We start from the raw sequence: 21476 nt of genomic DNA, 5'->3' as shown, positions 1-21476 counted from the left end.
TGGCGATTGATTATTGAATGGTATTTCGAGGATCCTCTCTCTCTCCCCATCATAATATAACAGATCTACGCCCGTGCCTCACTAAATCCTGCTAATGTAACAGGGTAAATGAGGACAGAAGTTAAATCCCAGATCAGTTTCTGTGCGCTTGAGTGAGTGAACTCTGAAACCCCACACACATGACACCACAGGGGGCGGGGCTTCACAGCGGGATGGCTTTTCTAAAGACATGTAAATGAGCCTTATTGTCACTCGCAGAGAGGTGAGAACAACCCAAACTTTAGAGGCCGTTTTCTCACCTTTGAGATATTTTGTGTTCCTACATTCAACCTGCCACATCTCCTCTAAATATGATCAGATTTCCATGTGTTGGAAACTTTGGAGACGACTCTTTCTTAATCTATGTCCGACTCAAAATGCCCCAAAATCGAGTTGTGTCACATAGATACAGACTGCATCTCTGGAATCGCCCATATATGGTCATTTTTGAAAACAGTTAAGGGGGAAAACAATTTAGAAAAAAAATATATTTTCTCTAATTATTCAAAAACTACTGTAACAAATGCTGAAATATGAACATAGTTTCTACTAAATAATGATACAAAGACATGGGGAGGAGCAAAGTGGTTCAACATCCCATAAATACATGAATAACGGAGAATGCTAACTTGATGCTACATGTTAGCATCGGGCTAATGCTAACGGTTAGCTAGCGCTTGCTACAACTGCCGTTTTTTCACTTCTACTGAACAATCTGCTGTGAGAAAATATCCAAATGGGCCCGATTTACACTTGACTTTATTTATGTGATAAATAAGTTCATATTCCACCAGGAAATGGCAAAAAAGAGTGAAAAATGGTGTTTCTTTAAAGATTCTATTTTCCCCCTCGGCGAGGCCACGCCCCCTTCTATGACGAGATGCCGTCTGTATCTATATGTGCCATTTTGTTGACATTCAGCAGAACATCGAAGTGTTCTGCCAACTTAAAGCAGTAGTAAGTAACTCTTGCCCCTAGAGGCCATAAGCACAACTGCGGGTGTTGTTGCAAGTTGCGATTTTTTTACTTATAAATTGTCTTGGAGAGTAAATACTACGCTGACAGGAAAGGCCGAAGGGAGAGACGGATATTGTGCATCCAATTATATAATAGAAGTATTTTTTTTCACTCAAACTTGGCTGTAAATACTGTTTAAAGTGACGTTAGCCCACAGTTAGCTTTACCCGTTAGCATGTTAGCTTCTTCTTCATGATTCTATTGGTGTGTATTGGTGGCTCCGGTCCGGTGGCAGTCAAGTTACAAACATGGTTTTCTGGCCAGAGACACCAGGGGGAGATGAAAGACCCTCCAATCATCCCATAAACACTTGTATTACCCCCACAGGGACTACGGGGAGGATTTATTAAGGTAAACAAGTTACTTAGTACTGCTTTAACACTGATACATTTGCTCTACTGCGCCATCAGTGGTTTGTTTTGGTAATAATAAACTGGAACACATCTTAGAAAACAGAAAATAAAGTTTTAAAGTAAAATAAATAAATAGATTCCAAGCCTTATTGCATCCCAAACTTAATTAACTAAAACAAAGTTAGTCGTTCTCATGCACATTCTGCAGGGTTTGAATTCCAGACCTGCCATTTACAAGACCATGATACTCTGATGCAGCTGAGCAGAAACTAGCACTGCTGTAGACTTGACGCGGTTTTACACACACAGCAAAGAAATAGTGAATTGTTTTGTCACTCCTTTTCCTGTAGTCTTCATTTATTTAGTCCTATAGTGTTTTAGCAGAGAGGCGTATTCACCCGTACATGACTTTAACTCTTCTAACCCACACATCCTGGGCATGAACACATCACACAACCCTTCATTCCCGCAGCGGGTAAAGCTCGGTTTAAAGACGCTCGACAGGAAACAACATTTTCATCAGCACAAACTTTGGATCGAAATACGTCACAAATCTCTCAGCTCTTGTTTTTCACCTTTGTGCCACAGTCTTTAGGGGCTCCGTGATGCTGCAGGGCCAGGACAGAGGGGCCACTCTGTAACACCTACACTTTAGTCGCTCCTTCAGACTCCACACTTTACAGGCTCCCACTCAACTTATGTGAAATCTGATCTTGGAGAAATGGCTTGAAATGTGCTTGCATTAAAGGGGCTAGATGCAAGTTAGCCATTTCATACTCACTACTGCCACCTCAGGTCATACGTGTAACTGCAGCTTCTATATTAAGCTCGTGCATGACGGCACCTCAGACCCGAAGTAACACCTTTCTGAGTGACAGTGCAGGATTTCAGAGGCAGTTGTGGTGAACAGGTCTGAGCTCATTCTACACATTAGGACATGGCTGGAACATGTAGGGGGAGGAAAATACTTACCTTTAACATTTTGAAACTCCGTATATATAGTCCCTTTAAGACAATTAGTGCTGTTTTTCAGTAGGTTTGGACGGTCTTGAATTAAGAGCCAATGGAAGAAGCATTAATATGAGACAAAACACTTCCAAATGAGACAAAAAAAGAGTCAAAGGCAGGAAAAATCCTTCTAAAGTCAGCACAAACGGATGATTCAAGCACTTTTAAGTCTTTGCTGTCTTAGATTGAAGGTCATTTATCCAGTGATATTCAAAAACCCGGGTCGTGGAGGCAGCAGAGATGCCCAGACCTCCAGATCCACCAACCTCCTCCATCTGTTCTGGGGGGACCCCGAGGCCACACCAGGCCAGCTCAGGGACACTCGAGCGCATCCTGGGTCTGCGCCTCCTCCCAATAGGGTATGCCTGGAACACCTCCCCAGGGAGGCCACCAGGAGGCGATATGTTTCTTCCAGGATGGGAAAGGCCAGTCGCTCACTGATTGGCCAGTCGGCAACAATGGCAGCCAATGATGAGTGGAGCTCTATCCATGACGTCACCTCCACAAAACAACACTAGTTTAAACAAACCCAAACTGCGGGAGCTTTATTATTTTTTTTCAAGTTAAAGGGACTAGATGCAAGTTTGCCATTTTACACTCACTACTGCCACCTCAGGTCATTCGTGTAACTGCACCTTCTATATTACGCTCGTGCATGACGGCACTTCAGACCCGAATTAACCCCTTTCTGAGTGACAGTGCAGGATTTGAGAGGCAGTTGTGATGAACAGGTCTGAGCTCGTTCTACACATTAGGACATGGAGGAACATGTAGGGGGAGGAAAATACTTCATTTTAACATTTTTAAACTCTGCATAGTCCCTTTAAGTAATCTATTTTCTATGTACCTGTCGCCTTCTCGGGTGTGCAGAGCTTCTACTCATCAAACTAACCCAAACTAACCGCACCTGACCCTAATCCTAAGGATAGTGGCGTTTACACACGCTGTCTTTCATGCATGGAATATGCCGCCCCTTTTGTTTTTACATCACTTTCAAGTACGAATCTGACCAATCAGGGAGTCGATATGCAAATGTGGCCTTTCGATCAGGAGGCTCTGAAACAGATGAGTCACGTCAGCTGGCTCCTTTTGACGTGAAGGAGCAGCGGCTCTACTCCGAGCTCCATCCCCCCAGCCATGCTGCAAAGAAAACTCACTATATCTGCGATCATGTCCTTTCAGTCATTACCCAGAGCTCATGAGCAAAGGTGAGGGCAGGAATGTAGATCGATCGGTAAATCAAGAACTTTTAGTTAGTCAGAAATACATGCATTTCTGGTCATTTTCACACATAACATGTTTGATTATTGTTGAAAACATCAAATAATAATAGAACGACAGAAACACATTTGTCCCTCATATTGATGTCAGTTTCACGCTGATATCTTTAAAAATGTTCCACCTGCAGCATGTGGTTTTGGCGGCTGAACGTTTCCTCGAAGTCCGACAGCTGGCGGATCTGCTCGCTCTGCATGGAGTGGCGCCTCCACAGCGTCTTCTTCACGTTCAAGTCTTTGGGAAAGGACGGACCGAGCGGCGGCGGCGGCTTGGACAGAGTCAGGCTGCTCCTCCTGCCGCACGGATGCGCCGCACACGCGCTCACGCCGATGTGGGGGATGGGCGCGTGCGGGTTGAGCGGCGGGAGGAAGCCCGGGCGCGTGTGGGCGATGTGGTCCAGCAGCAGCGCTCCGGAGCCGCGCCGCTCGAACGTCCACCCCTTCTCCATCGGCGAGGACTTACCGTCGACTTTACGCCTCTCGTTTTTCAAGTTTAGATTGGCCCCGCCCACTCCGCCCCGCGCGAGCTGCGAGTCCGAGCTGTAGTGATCCGCCCCGATGTTCCGCCGGCGAATCACGTTCTCCAGACCGGAGACGGCGCTGTCGGACTTCAGCGGATTTGTTTCTCTTTGGAGATCTGGGCGTGAGGCCGTGGCGCTATCGTACGACATCTTCCTCGCCAAAGCGCTCCGGCCCCGGGTCTGTTCGGACAGGAGCGCCCCCTGTGGCGGGTCGGGCAGGCTCTGGAGCGCCCCCTGTGGCGGGTCGGGCAGGCTCTGGAGCGCCCCCTGTGGCGGGTCGGACAGGTCCTGCAGTGCGCTCAGAATGCTGTCCCTGGTGTCGATGCTGTGGCGGCGGGAGAATGGCGAGCGCTTCCCGTGGCGCTCCTCCGCGGCGCCCGGGCAGGAGACGCTGTTGCGCAATGGAGACGGTTTGTCCTCGTCTGCAGAAGAAACAAACAACACCAGACTCAGTCCCAATGTTCTGCTAGAGACCACCATGACAGAAAGTAAAGGCGCCATGCTGACCACTCATACAACCGCTGGGTCACTCCAAGGTCAAATACGCACAAATATCAAGTTTTTTTGTTTCATAAAATGCATAATGGAGCAGGCCGCCATTTTTCCATACTGAGATAATTCTTTCCTGAGCTTAGACGAGTTGATGCGTACCTGTCTGGTCTTTGTGCCCGTGGAAGAGTCTCTTCTAACTTCACCCCCATTTGGAGCCAAAGGAATATGCTGGGAGAGGCCAAATGCTAACAACATCTTTGGTTGTTTTGCGAGACTGAGAGCACACACAAAGACCAGACAGGTACGAGGCATCAACTCGTCTAAACTCAGGTAAGAACATATCTCAGTATGTAAAAACGGTGGCCTGTTCCTTTAAAGAGGGGGTATAGATACAGACGGCATCTCGTCATAGAAGGGGGCGTGGCCTCGCCAAGGGGGAAAATAGAATCTTTAGAGAAACACAATTTTTCACTCTTTTTTGCCATTTTCTGGTGGAATATGAACTTATTTATCACATACAAATAAAGTCAAGTGTAAATCGGGCCCATATGGATATTTTCTCACAGCAGATTGTTCAGTAAAAGTGAAAAAATGGCAGTTGTAGCTAGTGCTAGCTAACTGTTAGCATTAGCCCGATGCTAACATGTAGCATCATGTTAGCATTCTCTGTTTTTTTATGTGTTTATGGGCTGCAGAACCACTTTGCTCCTCCCCATGTCTTTGTTTCTTTATTTAGTAGAAAACTAAGTTCATAATTCTGCATTTGTTACAGTAGTTTTTGAATAATTAGAGAAAGTTTAGATTTTTTCTAAATTGTTTTCCCCCTTAACTGTTTTCAAACATGACCATATATGGGTGATTCCAGAGATGCCGTCTGTATCTATTATGCTTTTTTCAATCACATTGCACCAGTCTATAGCACACTGCAATAGATACAGACGGCATCTCTGGAATCACCCATATATGGTCATGTTTGAAAACAGTTAAGGGGGAAAACAATTTAGAAAAAATCTAAACTTTCTCTAATTATTCAAAAACTTCTTAACAAATTCTGAATTATGGATATAGTTTTCAACTAAATAAAGATACAAAGGGGAGGAGCAAAGTGGTTCAACAGCCCATAAATACACAAATAACAGAGAATGCTAACTTGATGCTACATGTTAGCATCGGGCTAATGCTAACGGTGAGCTAGCGTTAGCTACAACTGCCGTTTTTTCACTTCTACTGAACAATCTGCTGTGAGAAAATATCCATATGAACCCGATTTACACTTGTATTTATGTGATAAATAAGTTCATATTCCACCAGAAAATGGCTAAAAAGAGAGAAAAAATGTGTTGGTCTGTAAATGCAGTAAATTAGAATAACTGCCTTGTATAAATGTCTCTCTCAAAATGTCTGTAGTGAATGTCTTGAAATAGGCCTCTGTCTCTTTAAGAACCTCTGACCCTTTAGACACGCCCCCTCCACACGCTGTCTGTGGCATCAGTGGGGAGGGGGTTCTGCTGAGGGGCAGTGGTTGGTTACTCGGCTGGTGACGAAAGCTCGGAGGCGTCTCCAGGAGGTGGGGGCGTTCCTAGGAGGACTCAGGCAAACCTATCCCTAAAATGGCCGCCATCAGAGTTTTTACAGATTACTCAAAAATACTGTACGTGAATGTGCCAAGACAACACTTCAGGCATGTTTTTAATGAGGGAGTGACATAATAACATGATGGAAAGCTTGAAAAAGTCGTTTTTGCATAATACCCCCCCTTTAACCTCTTAACTCCCGCCTGAACCGAGAGCATTTTCTCCAGTTCAGCTTTACCCAAATCCTGTAGGCCAGTGCAACACCTCAAGCTACGATCTACAAAGCTCATCTAAATGGATCTTTTTCCTCCCGTCATCAGATTTTTTTCCATCCTTTTTTTCATTCTTTTTTTTGTTGTCATTTTTTGGTCATTTTTTTTCACATTTTCTTCACATTTGTTGGTCAATTATTTGGGCATTTTTTGGTCATTTTTTTTCACATTTTCTTCACATTTGTGGGTCAATTATTTGGGCATTTTTTTGTCATTTTTTGTCACATTTTTGTCATTTTTTCATCACTTTTTTATCAAAGTTTTCTCACTTTTTTGTCACATCTTCATCATTGTTTTCATTTCAGTTCTGTCGCTATTTTCACACCTTTTTTCCAGAAGCTTTTGGACTGGGGTAAAGCCAAACGGGTTAAGGTGCAAAACATTCAAAATCTGGTTTAATGATGTTAGTTACTGTATTTGATTGGCTTCATTTCACTAAAATATGCTGTTTTTAATGAAACTTTCCCACTTTGGGAACCACAGTGTTTAGGGGCCCCACAGTGCACATTCCGAGGCTAATAATGGTGAACCCATTTACGGTCAACAACAGCTACACTGCCCCTCTGTGTGAGAACCACTCATCATTGACCTTTTTCAATGGTAAATGGTCACATCCTCTCTCCCTGACCCACAGTTTGAGAACCGCTGATTTAGAAACTAACTGAAAGCTATTTCTTTCTTACCGCTGAGAATTAGCCTGACGGTAGTTCGTTTTAGACCATGCCCAATGCCCATTCAGAGAACTGGGTTACAGTTACCAAAAGTAACTTGTCACGCCCGTGTGGATTCACCTTTGAGACAAGTACAACAGCTGTGCTCATTACTATTCCCCAAACTACTGTAGTTTGTAAATACCTGCAGTACCGTGTGCCCCCAGCAGAGGGCTCCCGGGCTGAGGGGACGTGCTCGCCGACGCCCCCTGTGGTGGAGAGCGGTACTGACAGTCACAGCACAGCGAGGAGTGCTCCCCCTGCTGGTCCAGAGGAGGAGGGGCATTGAGGAGCTGCTGACTCTGATAACACAATATTCATCTCTCATTAGACCAACTTATTTAGATAAAAGTGTTCACTTTTAATCAGGCCGTGATCAATGTTTCTTATTATTAATAAAGAAAAATGCTTGAGATCTCTCACCAGACACAAATATATGAAAAATCTATATATTTTTAGGGCTTCTGGCTCACCGCGTGCAGGCAGTCGCTGGTGACGATGATGACCTCCTGCCCCCTCGCTCGGCAGGCGTCCACCAGGAGGCGCAGCGTGCCGCGGTCTCCGCCTCTGACCGCGTGGACGAGGGCGGAGCAGCCGTGGCGGTCAGGCAGCGAGGGGTCAGCGCCGCGGCTCAAGAGCAGCGACAGGGTCTCAGGTTCAACTCCCTCCAGTACGGCGTGGACCAGAGACGAGCGGCCGCCGCTGTCCTCGATGTTGGGGTCAGCGCCGCAGTCCAGGAGGTACCTGAGGAAAACACTCTATTCAGGAGATAAACTCCATTTCAAAAACTGAACTAGAACTGAAAAACTAAACCAGATTAAAGTAGACCCAAAAAATTAAACTTGATTAAAAAAAAGGCAAAAAGATCCAAAAAACTAAACTAGATTTAAAAAACTAAAGTAGATCCAAAAAAATGTAATTAGATTTAACAAAAATTAAAGTAGATCCAACAAATTAAACTTCATCCAAAAAACTAAACTAGATTTAACAAAAATTAAACTAGATTTCAAAACTAAACAAGATCCGAAAAAATAAACTAGATTTTAAAAAAAAAACTAAACATGATCCAAAAAACTTAACTAGATTAAAAAAAACTAAAGTAGATCCACAAAAACTAAACATGATCCAAAAAACTAAACTAGATTTAAAAACCTAAAGTAGATCTAAAAAATTTAACTTGATCCAAAAAATTAAACTTGATCCAAAAAAAATGTAATTAGATTTAACAAAAATTAAAGTAGATCCAACAAATTAAACTTGATCCAAAAAACTAAACTAGATAAAACTAAAGTAGATGAACAAAAACTAAACATGATCCAAAAAACTAAACTAGATTTTAAAAAACTAAACTGGATCCAAAAAACTAAACTAGATTTAAAAAAACTAAACTGGATCCAAAAAACTAAACTTGATAAAAAAAAAGTCAAAAAGATCCAAAAAACTAAACTAGATTTAAAAAACTAAAGTAGATCCGGAAATCTAAACTAGATAGAAAAATAAAATAAAGTAGATCAACAAAAACTAAAGTAGATCCAAAAAATGTAACTTGATCCAAAAAACTAAACTAGATTTAACAAAAATGAAACTAGATTTCAAAAACTAAACAAGATCCAAAAAAATTAACTAGATTTAAAAAAAAAACTAGATCTAGATCCAAAAAAATGTAATTAGATTTAACAATAATTAAAGTAGATCCAACAAATTAAACTTCATCCAAAAAACTAAACTAGATTTAACAAAAATGAAACTAGATTTCAAAAACTAAACAAGATCCAAAAAAATTAACTAGATTTAAAAAAAAAAAACTAGATCTAGATCCAAAAAAATGTAATTAGATTTAACAAAAATTAAAGTAGATCCAACAAATTAAACTTCATCCAAAAAACTAAACTAGATTTAACAAAAATTAAACTAGATTTCAAAAACTAAACAAGATCCGAAAAAATAAACTAGATTTAAAAAAAAAAACTAAACATGATCCAAAAAACTTAACTAGATTAAAAAAAACTAAAGTAGATCCACAAAAACTAAACATGATCCAAAAAACTAAACTAGATTTAAAAACCTAAAGTAGATCTAAAAAATTTAACTTGATCCAAAAAATTAAACTTGATCCAAAAAAAATGTAATTAGATTTAACAAAAATTAAAGTAGATCCAACAAATTAAACTTGATCCAAAAAACTAAACTAGATAAAACTAAAGTAGATGAACAAAAACTAAACATGATCCAAAAAACTAAACTAGATTTTAAAAAACGAAACTGGATCCAAAAAACTAAACTAGATTTAAAAAAACTAAACTGGATCCAAAAAACTAAACTTGATTAAAAAAAAGTCAAAAAGATCCAAAAAACTAAACTAGATTTAAAAAACTAAAGTAGATCCGGAAATCTAAACTAGATAGAAAAATAAAATAAAGTAGATCAACAAAAACTAAAGTAGATCCAAAAAATGTAACTTGATCCAAAAAACTAAACTAGATTTAACAAAAATGAAACTAGATTTCAAAAACTAAACAAGATCCAAAAAAATTAACTAGATTTAAAAAAAAAAAAACTAGATCTAGATCCAAAAAAATGTAATTAGATTTAACAATAATTAAAGTAGATCCAACAAATTAAACTTCATCCAAAAAACTAAACTAGATTTAACAAAAATGAAACTAGATTTCAAAAACTAAACAAGATCCAAAAAAATAAACTGGATTAAAAAAAACTAAAGTAGATCCAAAAAATGTAACTTGATCCAAAAAATTAAACTTGATCCAAAAAAATGTATTAGATTGAACAAAAATTAAAGCAGATCCAACAAATGAAACTTCATCAAAAAAACTAAACTAGACTCAACAAAAATTAAACTAGATTTCAAAAACTAAACAAGATCCGAAAAAATAAACTAGATTAAAAAATAAATAAAGTAGATCCACAAAAACTAAACATGATCCAAAAAAACTAAACTTGATCCAAAAAACTAAACTTTGTTAAAAAATAAAAATAAAAACATGATCCAAAAAACTAAACAAATAAAACAAAAAACCTGAAAGATGAGGCCATCTTTGTAACTAAAATAAACCAAGACCAGTCCAGATGTGAAGCCGTGACTGACCGGACCATCCTGAAGCGGCCGCAGCTCTGAGCGTCCCGGTGTGAGGAGCGGAGGGACACCATGAGTGGGGTCAGGCCTCGGGGGTCGCTCTCGTTAATGTAAGCCCCGCCCTCCAGCAGCAGCCGGGTCAAACGCAGCCGACCCAGAAACACGGCTCGGAGCAGCGGGTCCCAGCACGAGTCCATCTGACCGCCGGTTCAGTTCCCCGCCTGGAGAGACAAGCGTGTCAACGTCCACTAAAATATAATCATTCTAGTCAAAATCATGTTTTTGTGACAAAAAGGAACAGTTCTTTAGATCAAATCTGTGACTAAACTCTTATATATTGCTTTATTTGTTTGGGACAGTGCATGTTAACTTATTGACTGCCAGCCATTTTCAAATCAAAGAGCTCCCCACTGCCAGAGGTTTTTCAGGATTTTGACTGATTTTTCAAGACCCACAGAAAATTTAGGTCTAGGTCTATGTCAACACGAAACCCACCAAAAGAAAGATTTGACTCTCTTCTTTCATCTAAAAAAACAAGTTTGTTTGTAGCTCTTTCCACTCTTTAGTAATCGTCTGTAGAAAAAGGTGAAATCACCCAAAATGCAAAATGCTGCAGCAATGCTGCCACCTAGTGACTCAATAAAAGAACTTGTAGTTCTGTTATTGAGTCACTAGGTGGCAGCACAACTAAGATTTTAACACCAGACATGCTCAAGGCTTTGCTGCAGCTGTTCCCATTGAAAAACCTAATTGACGTCTATAAACGTCATTGGCAGTCAATGAGTAAATGAACACATGGGGACTCATACATGTAAATAAGCCACACCGGATTGTAACCTTGGACTAATTTACACCAGTCGTCCCCCACTCGCACTCTCATTCATTCTGGCCTATTGTACATGTTTTTAGAGGCTTTTAGTGGGAAACTGGAGTACCTGTCCAGCCAGATGCTCTTCCTTTCTGTTCAAAAGAAGAATCATCTGGACAGCTGCTCGCAGCCTATCATTTCCCGATTTTACTTGTATCAGTCCACTCACAGACCGAGAGGTTCATCGCAAGAGACGGAAGTCACTGCCCTCCTCCAAAACGTTAAAGATGGCGGTGCAGCTGTTTTCTTCTGCTCTTTCGTCTGTTTTGAATACTTTGGGAAAAACAAAATCCCTAAAACCGGAGCAAGAAATAGTGTTGGAAGCGTTCCTTGTGGAAAAGGACATTTTAAAAAGGGTTGCTCCTGCGTCATATCCAGTGTTTCTCTAATTGGTTGATCTCGTCTGTCAATCAACCCCAATTCCATTTCAAAATGGCTGATTAATTGAGCTTTGAATTTGAATTTTTAACAAGATCCAAAATCCTCCACAGCAAATCTTTGGAACCAACATGTCACAAATGAAAGCTGTACATTTAGATTTTGGGGCTGATGTCTCTGTACATTTAGATTCTGTGGCTGATGTCTCTGTACATTTAGATTCTGTGGCTGATGTCTCTGTACAGTTAGATTCTCTGTACATTTAGATTCTGTGGCTGATGTCTCTGTACAGTTAGATTCTCTGTACATTTAGATTCTGTGGCTGATGTCTCTGTACAGTTAGATTCTCTGTACAGTTAGATTTTGTGGCTGATGTCTCTGTACAGTTAGATTCTCTGTACATTTAGATTTTGGGGCTGATGTCTCTGTACAGTTAGATTCTCTGTACATTTAGATTTTGTGGCTGATGTCTCTGTACAGTTAGATTCTCTGTACAGTTAGATTTTGTGGCTGATGTCTCTGTACAGTTAGATTCTCTGTACATTTAGATTTTGGGGCTGATGTCTCTGTACATTTAGATTCTGTGGCTGATGTCTCTGTACAGTTAGATTCTCTGTACATTTAGATTCTGTGGCTGATGTCTCTGTACAGTTAGATTCTCTGTACATTTAGATTCTGTGGCTGATGTCTCTGTACAGTTAGATTCTCTGTACAGTTAGATTTTGTGGCTGATGTCTCTGTACAGTTAGATTCTCTGTACATTTAGATTTTGGGGCTGATGTCTCTGTACAGTTAGATTCTCTGTACATTTAGATTTTGTGGCTGATGTCTCTGTACAGTTAGATTCTCTGTACAGTTAGATTTTGTGGCTGATGTCTCTGTACAGTTAGATTCTCTGTACAGTTAGATTTTGTGGCTGATGTCTCTGTACAGTTAGATTCTCTGTACAGTTAGATTTTGGGGCTGATGTCTCTGTACAGTTAGATTCTCTGTACAGTTAGATTTTGTGGCTGATGTCTCTGTACAGTTAGATTCTCTGTACAGTTAGATTTTGGGGCTGATGTCTCTGTACATTTAGATTTTGTGGCTGATGTCTCTGTACAGTTAGATTTTGGGGCTGATGTCTCTGTACAGTTAGATTCTCTGTACATTTAGATTTTGGGGCTGATGTCTCTGCGTTAGAGGTTTTCCGTTCACACAGTGACATTTCCAGTTGTTAGTGATTCTGTGTGAACTCTCGGCGCCGCCCCCTGCTGGTCAGAAAGGTCACCTCCACAGAACAAAGGCTTGGGTCGTCGATGTTCGGGTTTAAACGGTCGCTGAGCTGAAGAACACAGACTGTGGAGGGTTTTCAGGATGCAGGCGTCTGGACCGGGCTGCGTCGCTGCAGTGATGAATCACTATCGGACTCAAGGTCGATCTGATTCAAAGGAACTTTACAAAGATCTGACACTTCACAGGCTGGAGCCATGACAACGGAGCCAGACAGACTGACAGGGCTAATCCAGGAGTATAGACAGGACTAAACCAGGACTAAACCAGGGATAAACCAGGGATGAACCAGGACTAAACCAGGACTAAACCAGGACTAAACCAGGACTAAACCAGGACTAAACCAGGACTAAACCAGGACTAAACCAGGACTAAACCAGGACTAAACCAGGACTAAACCAGGGATAAACCAGGACTAAACCAGGGATAAACCAGGACTAAACCAGGACTAAACCAGGACTACACTAGGACTAAACCACGGCTACACTAGGACTAAACCAGGACTAAACCAGGGATAAACCAGGGATAAACCAGGGATAAACCAGGGATAAACCAGGACTAAACCAGGACTAAACCAGGGATAAACCAGGACTAAACCAGGACTAAACCAGGACTAAACCAGGACTAATCCAGGAGTATAAACAGGACTAAACCAGGGCTAAACCAGGACTAATCCAGGAGTATAAACAGGACTAAACCAGGGCTAAACCAGGGATAAACCAGGACTAAACCAGGACTAAACCAGGACTAAACCAGGACTAAACCAGGGATAAACCAGGACTAAACCAGGGCTAAACCAGGGCTAAACCAGGACTAAACCAGGGCTAAACCAGGGATAAACCAGGGATAAACCAGGGATAAACCAGGACTAAACCAGGACTAAACCAGGACTAAACCAGGACTAAACCAGGGATAAACCAGGGCTAAACCAGGGATAAACCAGGACTAAACCAGGGATAAACCAGGACTAAACCAGGACTAAACCAGGGATAAACCAGGACTAAACCAGGACTAAACCAGGGCTAAACCAGGGCTAAACCAGGGATAAACCAGGGATAAACCAGGACTAAACCAGGACTAAACCAGGACTAAACCAGGGCTAAACCAGGACTAATCCAGGAGTATAAACAGGACTAAACCAGGGCTAAACCAGGGATAAACCAGGACTAATCCAGGAGTATAAACAGGACTAAACCAGGGCTAAACCAGGACTAATCCAGGAGTAAAAACAGGACTAAACCAGGGCTAAACCAGGGCTAATCCAGGAGTATAAACAGGACTAAACCAGGGCTAAACTAGGACTAAACCCGGGATAAACTAGGACTAAACCAGGACTATACTAGGGCCAAACCAGGACTAAACTAGGACTAAACCCGGGATAAACTAGGACTAAACCAGGACTAAACCAGGACTACACTAGGACTAAACCAGGACTAAACTAGGACTAAACCAGGACTAAACTAGGACTAAACCAGGACTAAACCAGGACTACACTAGGACTAAACCAGGACTAAACTAGGACTAAACCAGGACTAAACTAGGACTAAACCAGGACTAAACCAGGACTACACTAGGACTAAACCACGGCTACACTAGGACTAAACCACGGCTACACTAGGACTAAACCAGGGCTACACTTGGACTAAACCAGGGCTAAACCAGGGCTACACTAGGACTAAACCACGGCTACACTAGGACTAAACCAGGACTAAACTAGGACTAAACCTGGACTAAACTAGGACTAAACCAGGACTAAACCAGGACTAAACTAGGACTAAACCAGGGCTACACTAGGACTATACCAGGATAAAAAACTTGGATAAACCAGGATAAAAAACTTGGATAAACCAGGATAAAAAACTTGGATAAACCAGGATAAAAAACTTGGATAAACCAGGATAAAACACTTGGATAAACCAGGATACAAAACTTGGATAAACCAGGATAAAAAACTTGGATAAACCAGGATAAAAAACTTGGATAAACCAGGATAAAAACTGTAGGGCTAAACTAGCCCTGGGACTAAATTAGGGCTAAACCCGGATAAAACGGGGTTAAACTAGGACTAATCTGGGATTAAAAACAGGGCTAAAGAAGAATTTAAAACTTGGACTAAACCAGGATAAAACCAGGACTAAACCTGGAGTAAACCAGGGCTACACTGCACTAAAAGTTGCACGAGAGACAGGACCAAGCTGGTGCTAAAAACAGTTGTAAAAAGTCTCAAACCAGGACTGATGTGGACCTCACCTGAGGTGTCGTCATGTCGTGGCTTTCGGCTGCAGACGGAGCAGAAGAGGAGAGACGAGGACCGGTCGCACCGTGGAAATAAAGCGCCTCATACAGAGAAGACCTGAGGAGAGACCGACCAATCAGAGCGCAGCGTCGGAGGAGAGGGGGACCCAATCAGAGCGCAGCGTCGGAGGAGAGGGGGACCCAATCAGAGCGCAGGATTCAGACACAAAGCGGTCCAAGGTCAAAGTCTGAGCTCCAACTTTCTTCAGGAGCTGCTGCTGTTGCTAAGAGATCAGTGAAGAACACAGAGGAACCCTGGGAAATCTGCAAAAGAGAATGAGTGACATCATCTGCATACCCCACAATCACTCCCGGATCTGTGAGATGGACTCATGACTGGACTTCAGGAGATCAGTTTTAAACCAGATTTCATTCTGAATTGACAACTTTTCAGTTTTTGTAAATTTAGTAACAGTAATGTACAACTTATAGAGTTGTTGAGTACTTTACTCGAGTAGTATTTGTGCTGAGAATATAATACTTGTTTGTTTTGTTTGTTTGTATACTTTATTGTCCCCGTAGGGAAATTTGTCCTCTGCATTTAACCCATCCTTCGATGCCACTGGGGCAACCCGTAAGGAGCAGTGGTCGACGGCAGTGCCGCGCCCGGGGACCCATCTCCATGATGTGGAGCCAGGCTGATGGTCAGAATCACCTGGCTGGAGGATTCACCTATTGCACATGTTTTTAGTGGTAGGGGAAACCGGAGTACCCGGAGGAAACCTACGCAGACACGGGGAGAACATGCAAACTCCACACAGAAAGGCCCCGTCCTGGTGGGAATCGAACCCGGGACCTTCTAGCTGTGAAGCGGAGGCGCTAACCGCTGCGCTACCGTGCCGCCGAACTCTACCGTACTGGAGCTATAGTGGAGAGAGGGAGAGGCTAAATGCTAACGCCGTCTGAGTTGTGTTTACGTGACTGAAGGCACGGGGGAAGATCAGACAGGTCCTAAAGAACTCGTCAAAGCTAAGGTAAGAACATATCTCAGTATGTAAAAACGGTGGCCTATTCCTTTAACTCTCTCCCTTTCATTCTCAATGGTAAATATGGATGCAGTACACTTTTTGGCCACCAGAGTCAAATTGGGGGCACTGTTTCACTCCTTTCGCAAAGTTAAGGAAACACTGGCTGCGTCTGAAACCATCAAATCATAGCCTCTAGGTACAAACACTAACAACTAATCCTTCACCTTTCATGGGGTCGACTGTTAGATCTCTGTGCAGTTAGGGAACTAGAGCTTCAGAGCTGTTTGCACAATCCGACCATCCTTACCGAAGGGGAAGTGACATCACCAACAGCTGTTTTTCTTCTTCTTTAAAGTTATTGGTGGAGTGCAGGCCAAACAAAAGTGCATGTCGCCCCCTAGTGTCCAACAACAACATAGTGTCCAAACAAAGACATTTAAGGAGAAATAAAATCCAAATGATCCAAACATTTCCCTTTAGTCTTATTTTATTTCAACAGCTGTTTCATAAAGCTACAGCAGCAAATGATCCATGTGGCTTAAGTTTCTACTAAATGAAAACAAAAGCATTTAATCTGTTTCCTGAGTTTCCGCTTTAACACTGACATGTGACTGAGCTGTGGGGACGACAACATGGATTTATCACTTTTATAAAGTTTGGCTTGTGCAGAATCTTATCCTATCTTTTTTTTTTACCTTTAATGTGCTCCTGTCAATCAACAGTGGTTGCGCATAAAGCACTCGAGGGTGGGGGCGAGGGGGGTGGGCTGTTGTCGCAGTGGCTTATGGGATGGCACATAACTCCAAATCACCGGTTAGCTAGCACCAGAGGTCTCTATGCTAAAGTGACTATGCTAGTTAGCATCGAGGCTCCTTTTCCTAACTCCTTCCTAACTGACAGCCCAATTCGGAAGCTCCTTATCATGGCGGACAATGACGCGCATCCGGTTTGGTATAAGACCTCACCAATTTACTGGTTTCGGACGCAGCAACTGTTGTGGTGTCTTGGTGTTCATCAATCACAGAGCGTCGTAGCATCAACTTTCCCATTTTTCCAACATTTATTGCAAAGGTCGGTGACATCGTCGTCGGGCGGTGGAAGGAGTACTTCGAGGACCTCCTCAATCCCGTCGTCACGTCTTCCAATGAGGAAGCAGAGGCTGAGGACTCGGAGGTGGGCTCGCCCATCACCGGGGCTGAAGTCACCAAGGTGGTGAGAAAGCTCCTTGGTGGCAAGGCTCCGGGGGTGGATGAGATTCGCCCTGAGTACCTTAAGTCTCTGGATGTTGTAGGACTGTCTTGGCTGACACGTCTCTGCAACATCGCGTGGCGGTCGGGGACAGTGCCCCTGGATTGGCAGACCGGGGTGGTGGTCCCGCTCTTTAAAAAGGGGGATCGGAGGGTGTGTTCCAATTACAGAGGAATCACCCTCCTTAGCCTCCCCGGTAAGGTCTATTCCGGGGTGCTGGAGAGGAGGATCCGGCCGATAGTTGAACCTCGGATCCAGGAGGAACAATGCGGTTTTCGTCCTGGTCGTGGCACACTGGACCAACTCTATACCCTTCATCGGGTACTCGAGGGTTCGTGGGAGTTCGCCCAACCAGTCCACATGTGTTTTGTGGATCTGGAGAAAGCATTCGACCGCGTCCCTCGTGGTGCCCTGTGGGGGGTGCTCCGGGAGTATGGGGTCCGGGGCCCTCTGCTAAGGGCTGTCCGTTCCCTGTATGACCGCAGCAGGAGCTTGGTTCGCATTGCCGGCAGTAAGTCAGACCTGTTCCCGGTGCGTGTTGGTCTCCGCCAGGGCTGCCCTTTGTCACCGGTTCTGTTCATTACTTTTATGGACAGAATTTCTAGGCGCAGCCAGGGGCCGGAGGGTGTCCGGTTTGGGAGCCTCAGGATCTCATCTCTGCTGTTTGCGGACGATGTTGTTCTGATGGCTTCAACGAACCGGGACCTTCAGCACGCACTGGGGCGGTTTGCAGCCGAGTGTGTAGCGGCTGGGATGAGGATCAGCACCTCCAAATCCGAGGCCATGGTTCTCCACCGGAAAAAGGTGGCTTCCCCTCTTCAGGTCGGTGGGGAGTCCTTGCCTCAAGTGGAGGAGTTCAAGTATCTCGGGGTCTTGTTCACGAGTGGGGGACGGATGGAGCGTGAGATCGATAGACGGATCGGTGCGGCGTCAGCAGTGATGCGGTCGCTGTATCGGTCTGTCGTGGTGAAGAGGGAGCTGAGTCGGAGGGCAAAGCTCTCGATTTACCGATCGATCTACGTTCCCACCCTCACCTATGGTCATGAGATTTGGGTCATGACCGAAAGGACAAGATCGCGAATACAAGCGGCCGAAATGAGTTTCCTTCGCAGGGTGGCTGGGCGCACCCTCCGAGATCGGGTGAGGAGCTCAGTTACCCGGGAGGAGCTCGGAGTAGAGTCGCTGCTCCTTCACGTCGAAAGGAGCCAGCTGAGGTGGCTCGGGCATCTGTTTCGGATGCCTCCTGGTCGCCTCCCGCGGGAGGTGTTCCAGGCATGTCCTAGTGGGACAAGGCCTCGTGGAAGACCCAGGACACGGTGGTGGGACTATGTCTCCGAGCTGGCCTGGTGTCGCCTCGGGGTCCCCCCAGAACAGCTGGAGGAGGTGTGTGTGGATCGGGAAGTTTGGGCATCTCTGCTGAGACTGCTGCCCCCGCGACCCGGCCCCGGATAAAGCGGAAGAAAATGGATGGATGGATGGATGGTCGGTGACATCAACAAAGGGACATGTTGAAAGTTGACTTATAGAAGAATTTATGCTGAACTGACACTTTCAAAATGATCTAATATGGCATTTCCTTTGAGTTAACAAATGAATGAGGCAAAGTCATTGTATTACTGCAGATACAGGTGTTGTTTACATTTTGCACTATATTGCTACAGTTATTGAGTTGGTTCTACTAAAACTCGGCTTTTACCATAGTTAACATTTGTTTTAATGTAGCATGTTATTTGCATAGATAGAATTCAATACAACTGTATACCAAAAAAAGACTATTAATATATTATAAAAACTATTATTATATGCAGTTATATGTGTTTCACACCCACAACCCACAGGCACTTTTTTATTTTGGCCCTCAGAGACGAAAGGCCTGGACACCCCTGCTCTACATGGTCACTCTCAGCTGGATTCGGGTCACATGTCCAGGGGCGGACTGGGACTGAAAAACAGCCCTGGACTCTGGTCAGCCTGGCCCAAATTAGCGTAAATGCGACACTTCCACAAATACATATGCTCTTACCCCCCGCCTTAACCGAGAGCATTTTCTCCAGTTCGGCTTTACCCAAATCTAAAAGCTTCTTGACTGGAGAGCAACACTGTAACGCCTCATTTGAAAGCTAAAATCGAGAAAAGTGATGGTAACTTTTTGTCACGTTGTCGCTGCATTTTTGTCATGTTTTTGCTGCTTTTTTATTACTTTTTTGTGGCTTTTTGGTGTGTTTTTGTCACTTTTTCATTGTGTTTTCGTCTCTTGTTTTTCGCTTTTTTTTCATGTTGTTTTTTCATCGCTTTTTTCATTGCTTCGTTGTCACGTTTTCCTCACATTTTGTTGCTATTCCAGCACATTTTTGTTTTTGGATGCTTTTCTTTTAAGCTTTTAGATTTGGGTAAAGCTCGGTTACGCCCGGGGGTAAGGGTAAGGTAAAGTGAGGGGCCAGACCGGTGGCCCTAGAGCCAGTGGCCCTTCTGTGCTCTTCCAGAATACAGGACATATGGCCACATGTCTGAAGCAGTGGCGGCTGGTGATGTGAAAACCAGGGGGGGCTGTTGCCTCGACCTAACTTCAATTATATTTTAGAAGATACTTATAAACATTGTTTTTAACTTAAAAAAGAAAGTTATCTTTGGGGCATTTAATATTATTATTTTTATGTAGAATATATTTAAAACTTATTGTTTAGTTTTATTCAACTAAAAAATAAATCATTTCTGACTAAAGTGTAGTGATAGTCACTATACATATTTGTATTGTGCACCACTGATATGTGTTTTGTACCAACAGAACCAGAACAAAGGCAGGAGGTGTTTCCTCTTTGATTTCATGTACAGTTTTAGTCCCAGACCTGCTGTGGTTTCATTATGAGCCTCAGAGCCACAGGTTTAAACCCGTATAAACCGTCAGACAAATGATCCGCTCAGAAATAATGTGCAGCTCACGTTTAGAAGAGAGTCCTCCTCCTCCTCCTCCTCCTCCTCCTCCTCCTGCACCTGGAGCTCCACCTCTGTTTCCCTCAGTGAATGAATGAAGTTCCCCTCTCCTGTCGTAGCTCCTCCTCACGGTCCTGAATCTTCTCTCCATCAAATGTCCACGTCCTGGGACAGAACTGTCTGTCCAAGTCAGCGAGGGTTTGTCCCAAAGTGTGAGATAAACAAGCAGCAGCTAAAGCAGACGAGCTAGTTAGCATCGTCATGCTACCTCCAGGAAAGTCCGTTTAGACGTGACTTCTGACGAAGAAAGTTGTCCCAAGTCCATTAGTTTGACTAAGTCCTTTCACCTCCTCTCAGGAAACAACACGAAGCTCCTCCGTCTCTCAAATGAGAAGTTTTTCCTCCGATCGTCCGTGAGCTCAGAGCTGCTCCCACAACGGGCTACTCGTGTTTGTTTACAGTAGAGCTTCCTCGTCTTTCACCTGTTAAATCTCCGATGGGCGCTCGGCCTCAGCGCCCATCGGAGATTTAACATTGCGCGTCTCTGATTGGTTGAATTAATGATATACAGTGACGTTTTTATACCATAGTAGAGCGCCGTTGGTTAGATGTTTGGGGCGCTGTTCCTCGCCGCCCCAAGCACAAAACTACACATTTATGAGGCTGTTACAGCGGTTACAGCACACAATGAACCAGGCAGACAAAATGACACGCTCCTTCACCTCCACTCCCCCTCCCTCCACTGTATAAAAGACCTGTATATAAGAAAGTTAGGATTTTGCTAAGCTTAAAACTTGTTATATTATTTGCATAATTGATAGGAGGGGCGGCGCCCCACCGCCCATAATGGACCAGCCGCCACTGGTCTGAAGTAAATGAGCTCAGTGTGGAGTTTGCTGTAATCAGGCTCACTGCTGTGACGCTTTATCAACACCAGAGGGCGCCTCTACAATGACGCCAACCAACAGTAATACGGTGAGACACACTATAGATACAGACGGCATCTCTGGAATCGCCCATATATGGTCATGTTTGAAAACAGTTAAGAGGGAAAACAATTTTGAAAAAATGTAAATTTTCTCTACTTACTCAAAAACTACTTGAACAAACACTGAATTATTCTAAATAAAGATACAAAGATACAAACAATAAAGATACA

The 21476-nt window shown here is 43.3% G+C and overlaps 1 protein-coding gene across 1 annotated transcript; it reads right to left on the bottom strand.

Moving 5' to 3' along the window:
- Positions 1 to 3764: 3764 nt before the first annotated feature.
- ankrd34bb (ankyrin repeat domain 34Bb) lies at positions 3765 to 10575 on the bottom strand. Its single transcript, XM_079570607.1, has 4 exons — positions 10370 to 10575; positions 7737 to 8007; positions 7409 to 7565; positions 3765 to 4637 (listed from the first exon to the last, which is right to left on the bottom strand). Exons 1-4 carry the CDS (start codon positions 10552 to 10554, stop codon positions 3805 to 3807), a joined length of 1446 nt encoding a protein of 481 aa, XP_079426733.1. The 5' UTR covers positions 10555 to 10575; the 3' UTR covers positions 3765 to 3804.
- Positions 10576 to 21476: the final 10901 nt, after the last annotated feature.

Source organism: Gobius niger (genome assembly GCF_951799975.1).
Source record: "Gobius niger genome assembly, chromosome: 1".
NCBI classification, from domain to species: Eukaryota; Metazoa; Chordata; class Actinopteri; order Gobiiformes; family Gobiidae; genus Gobius; species Gobius niger.
Note: the sequence above shows the minus strand (reverse complement) of the source record. Positions and strands in the feature narration are given on the sequence as shown.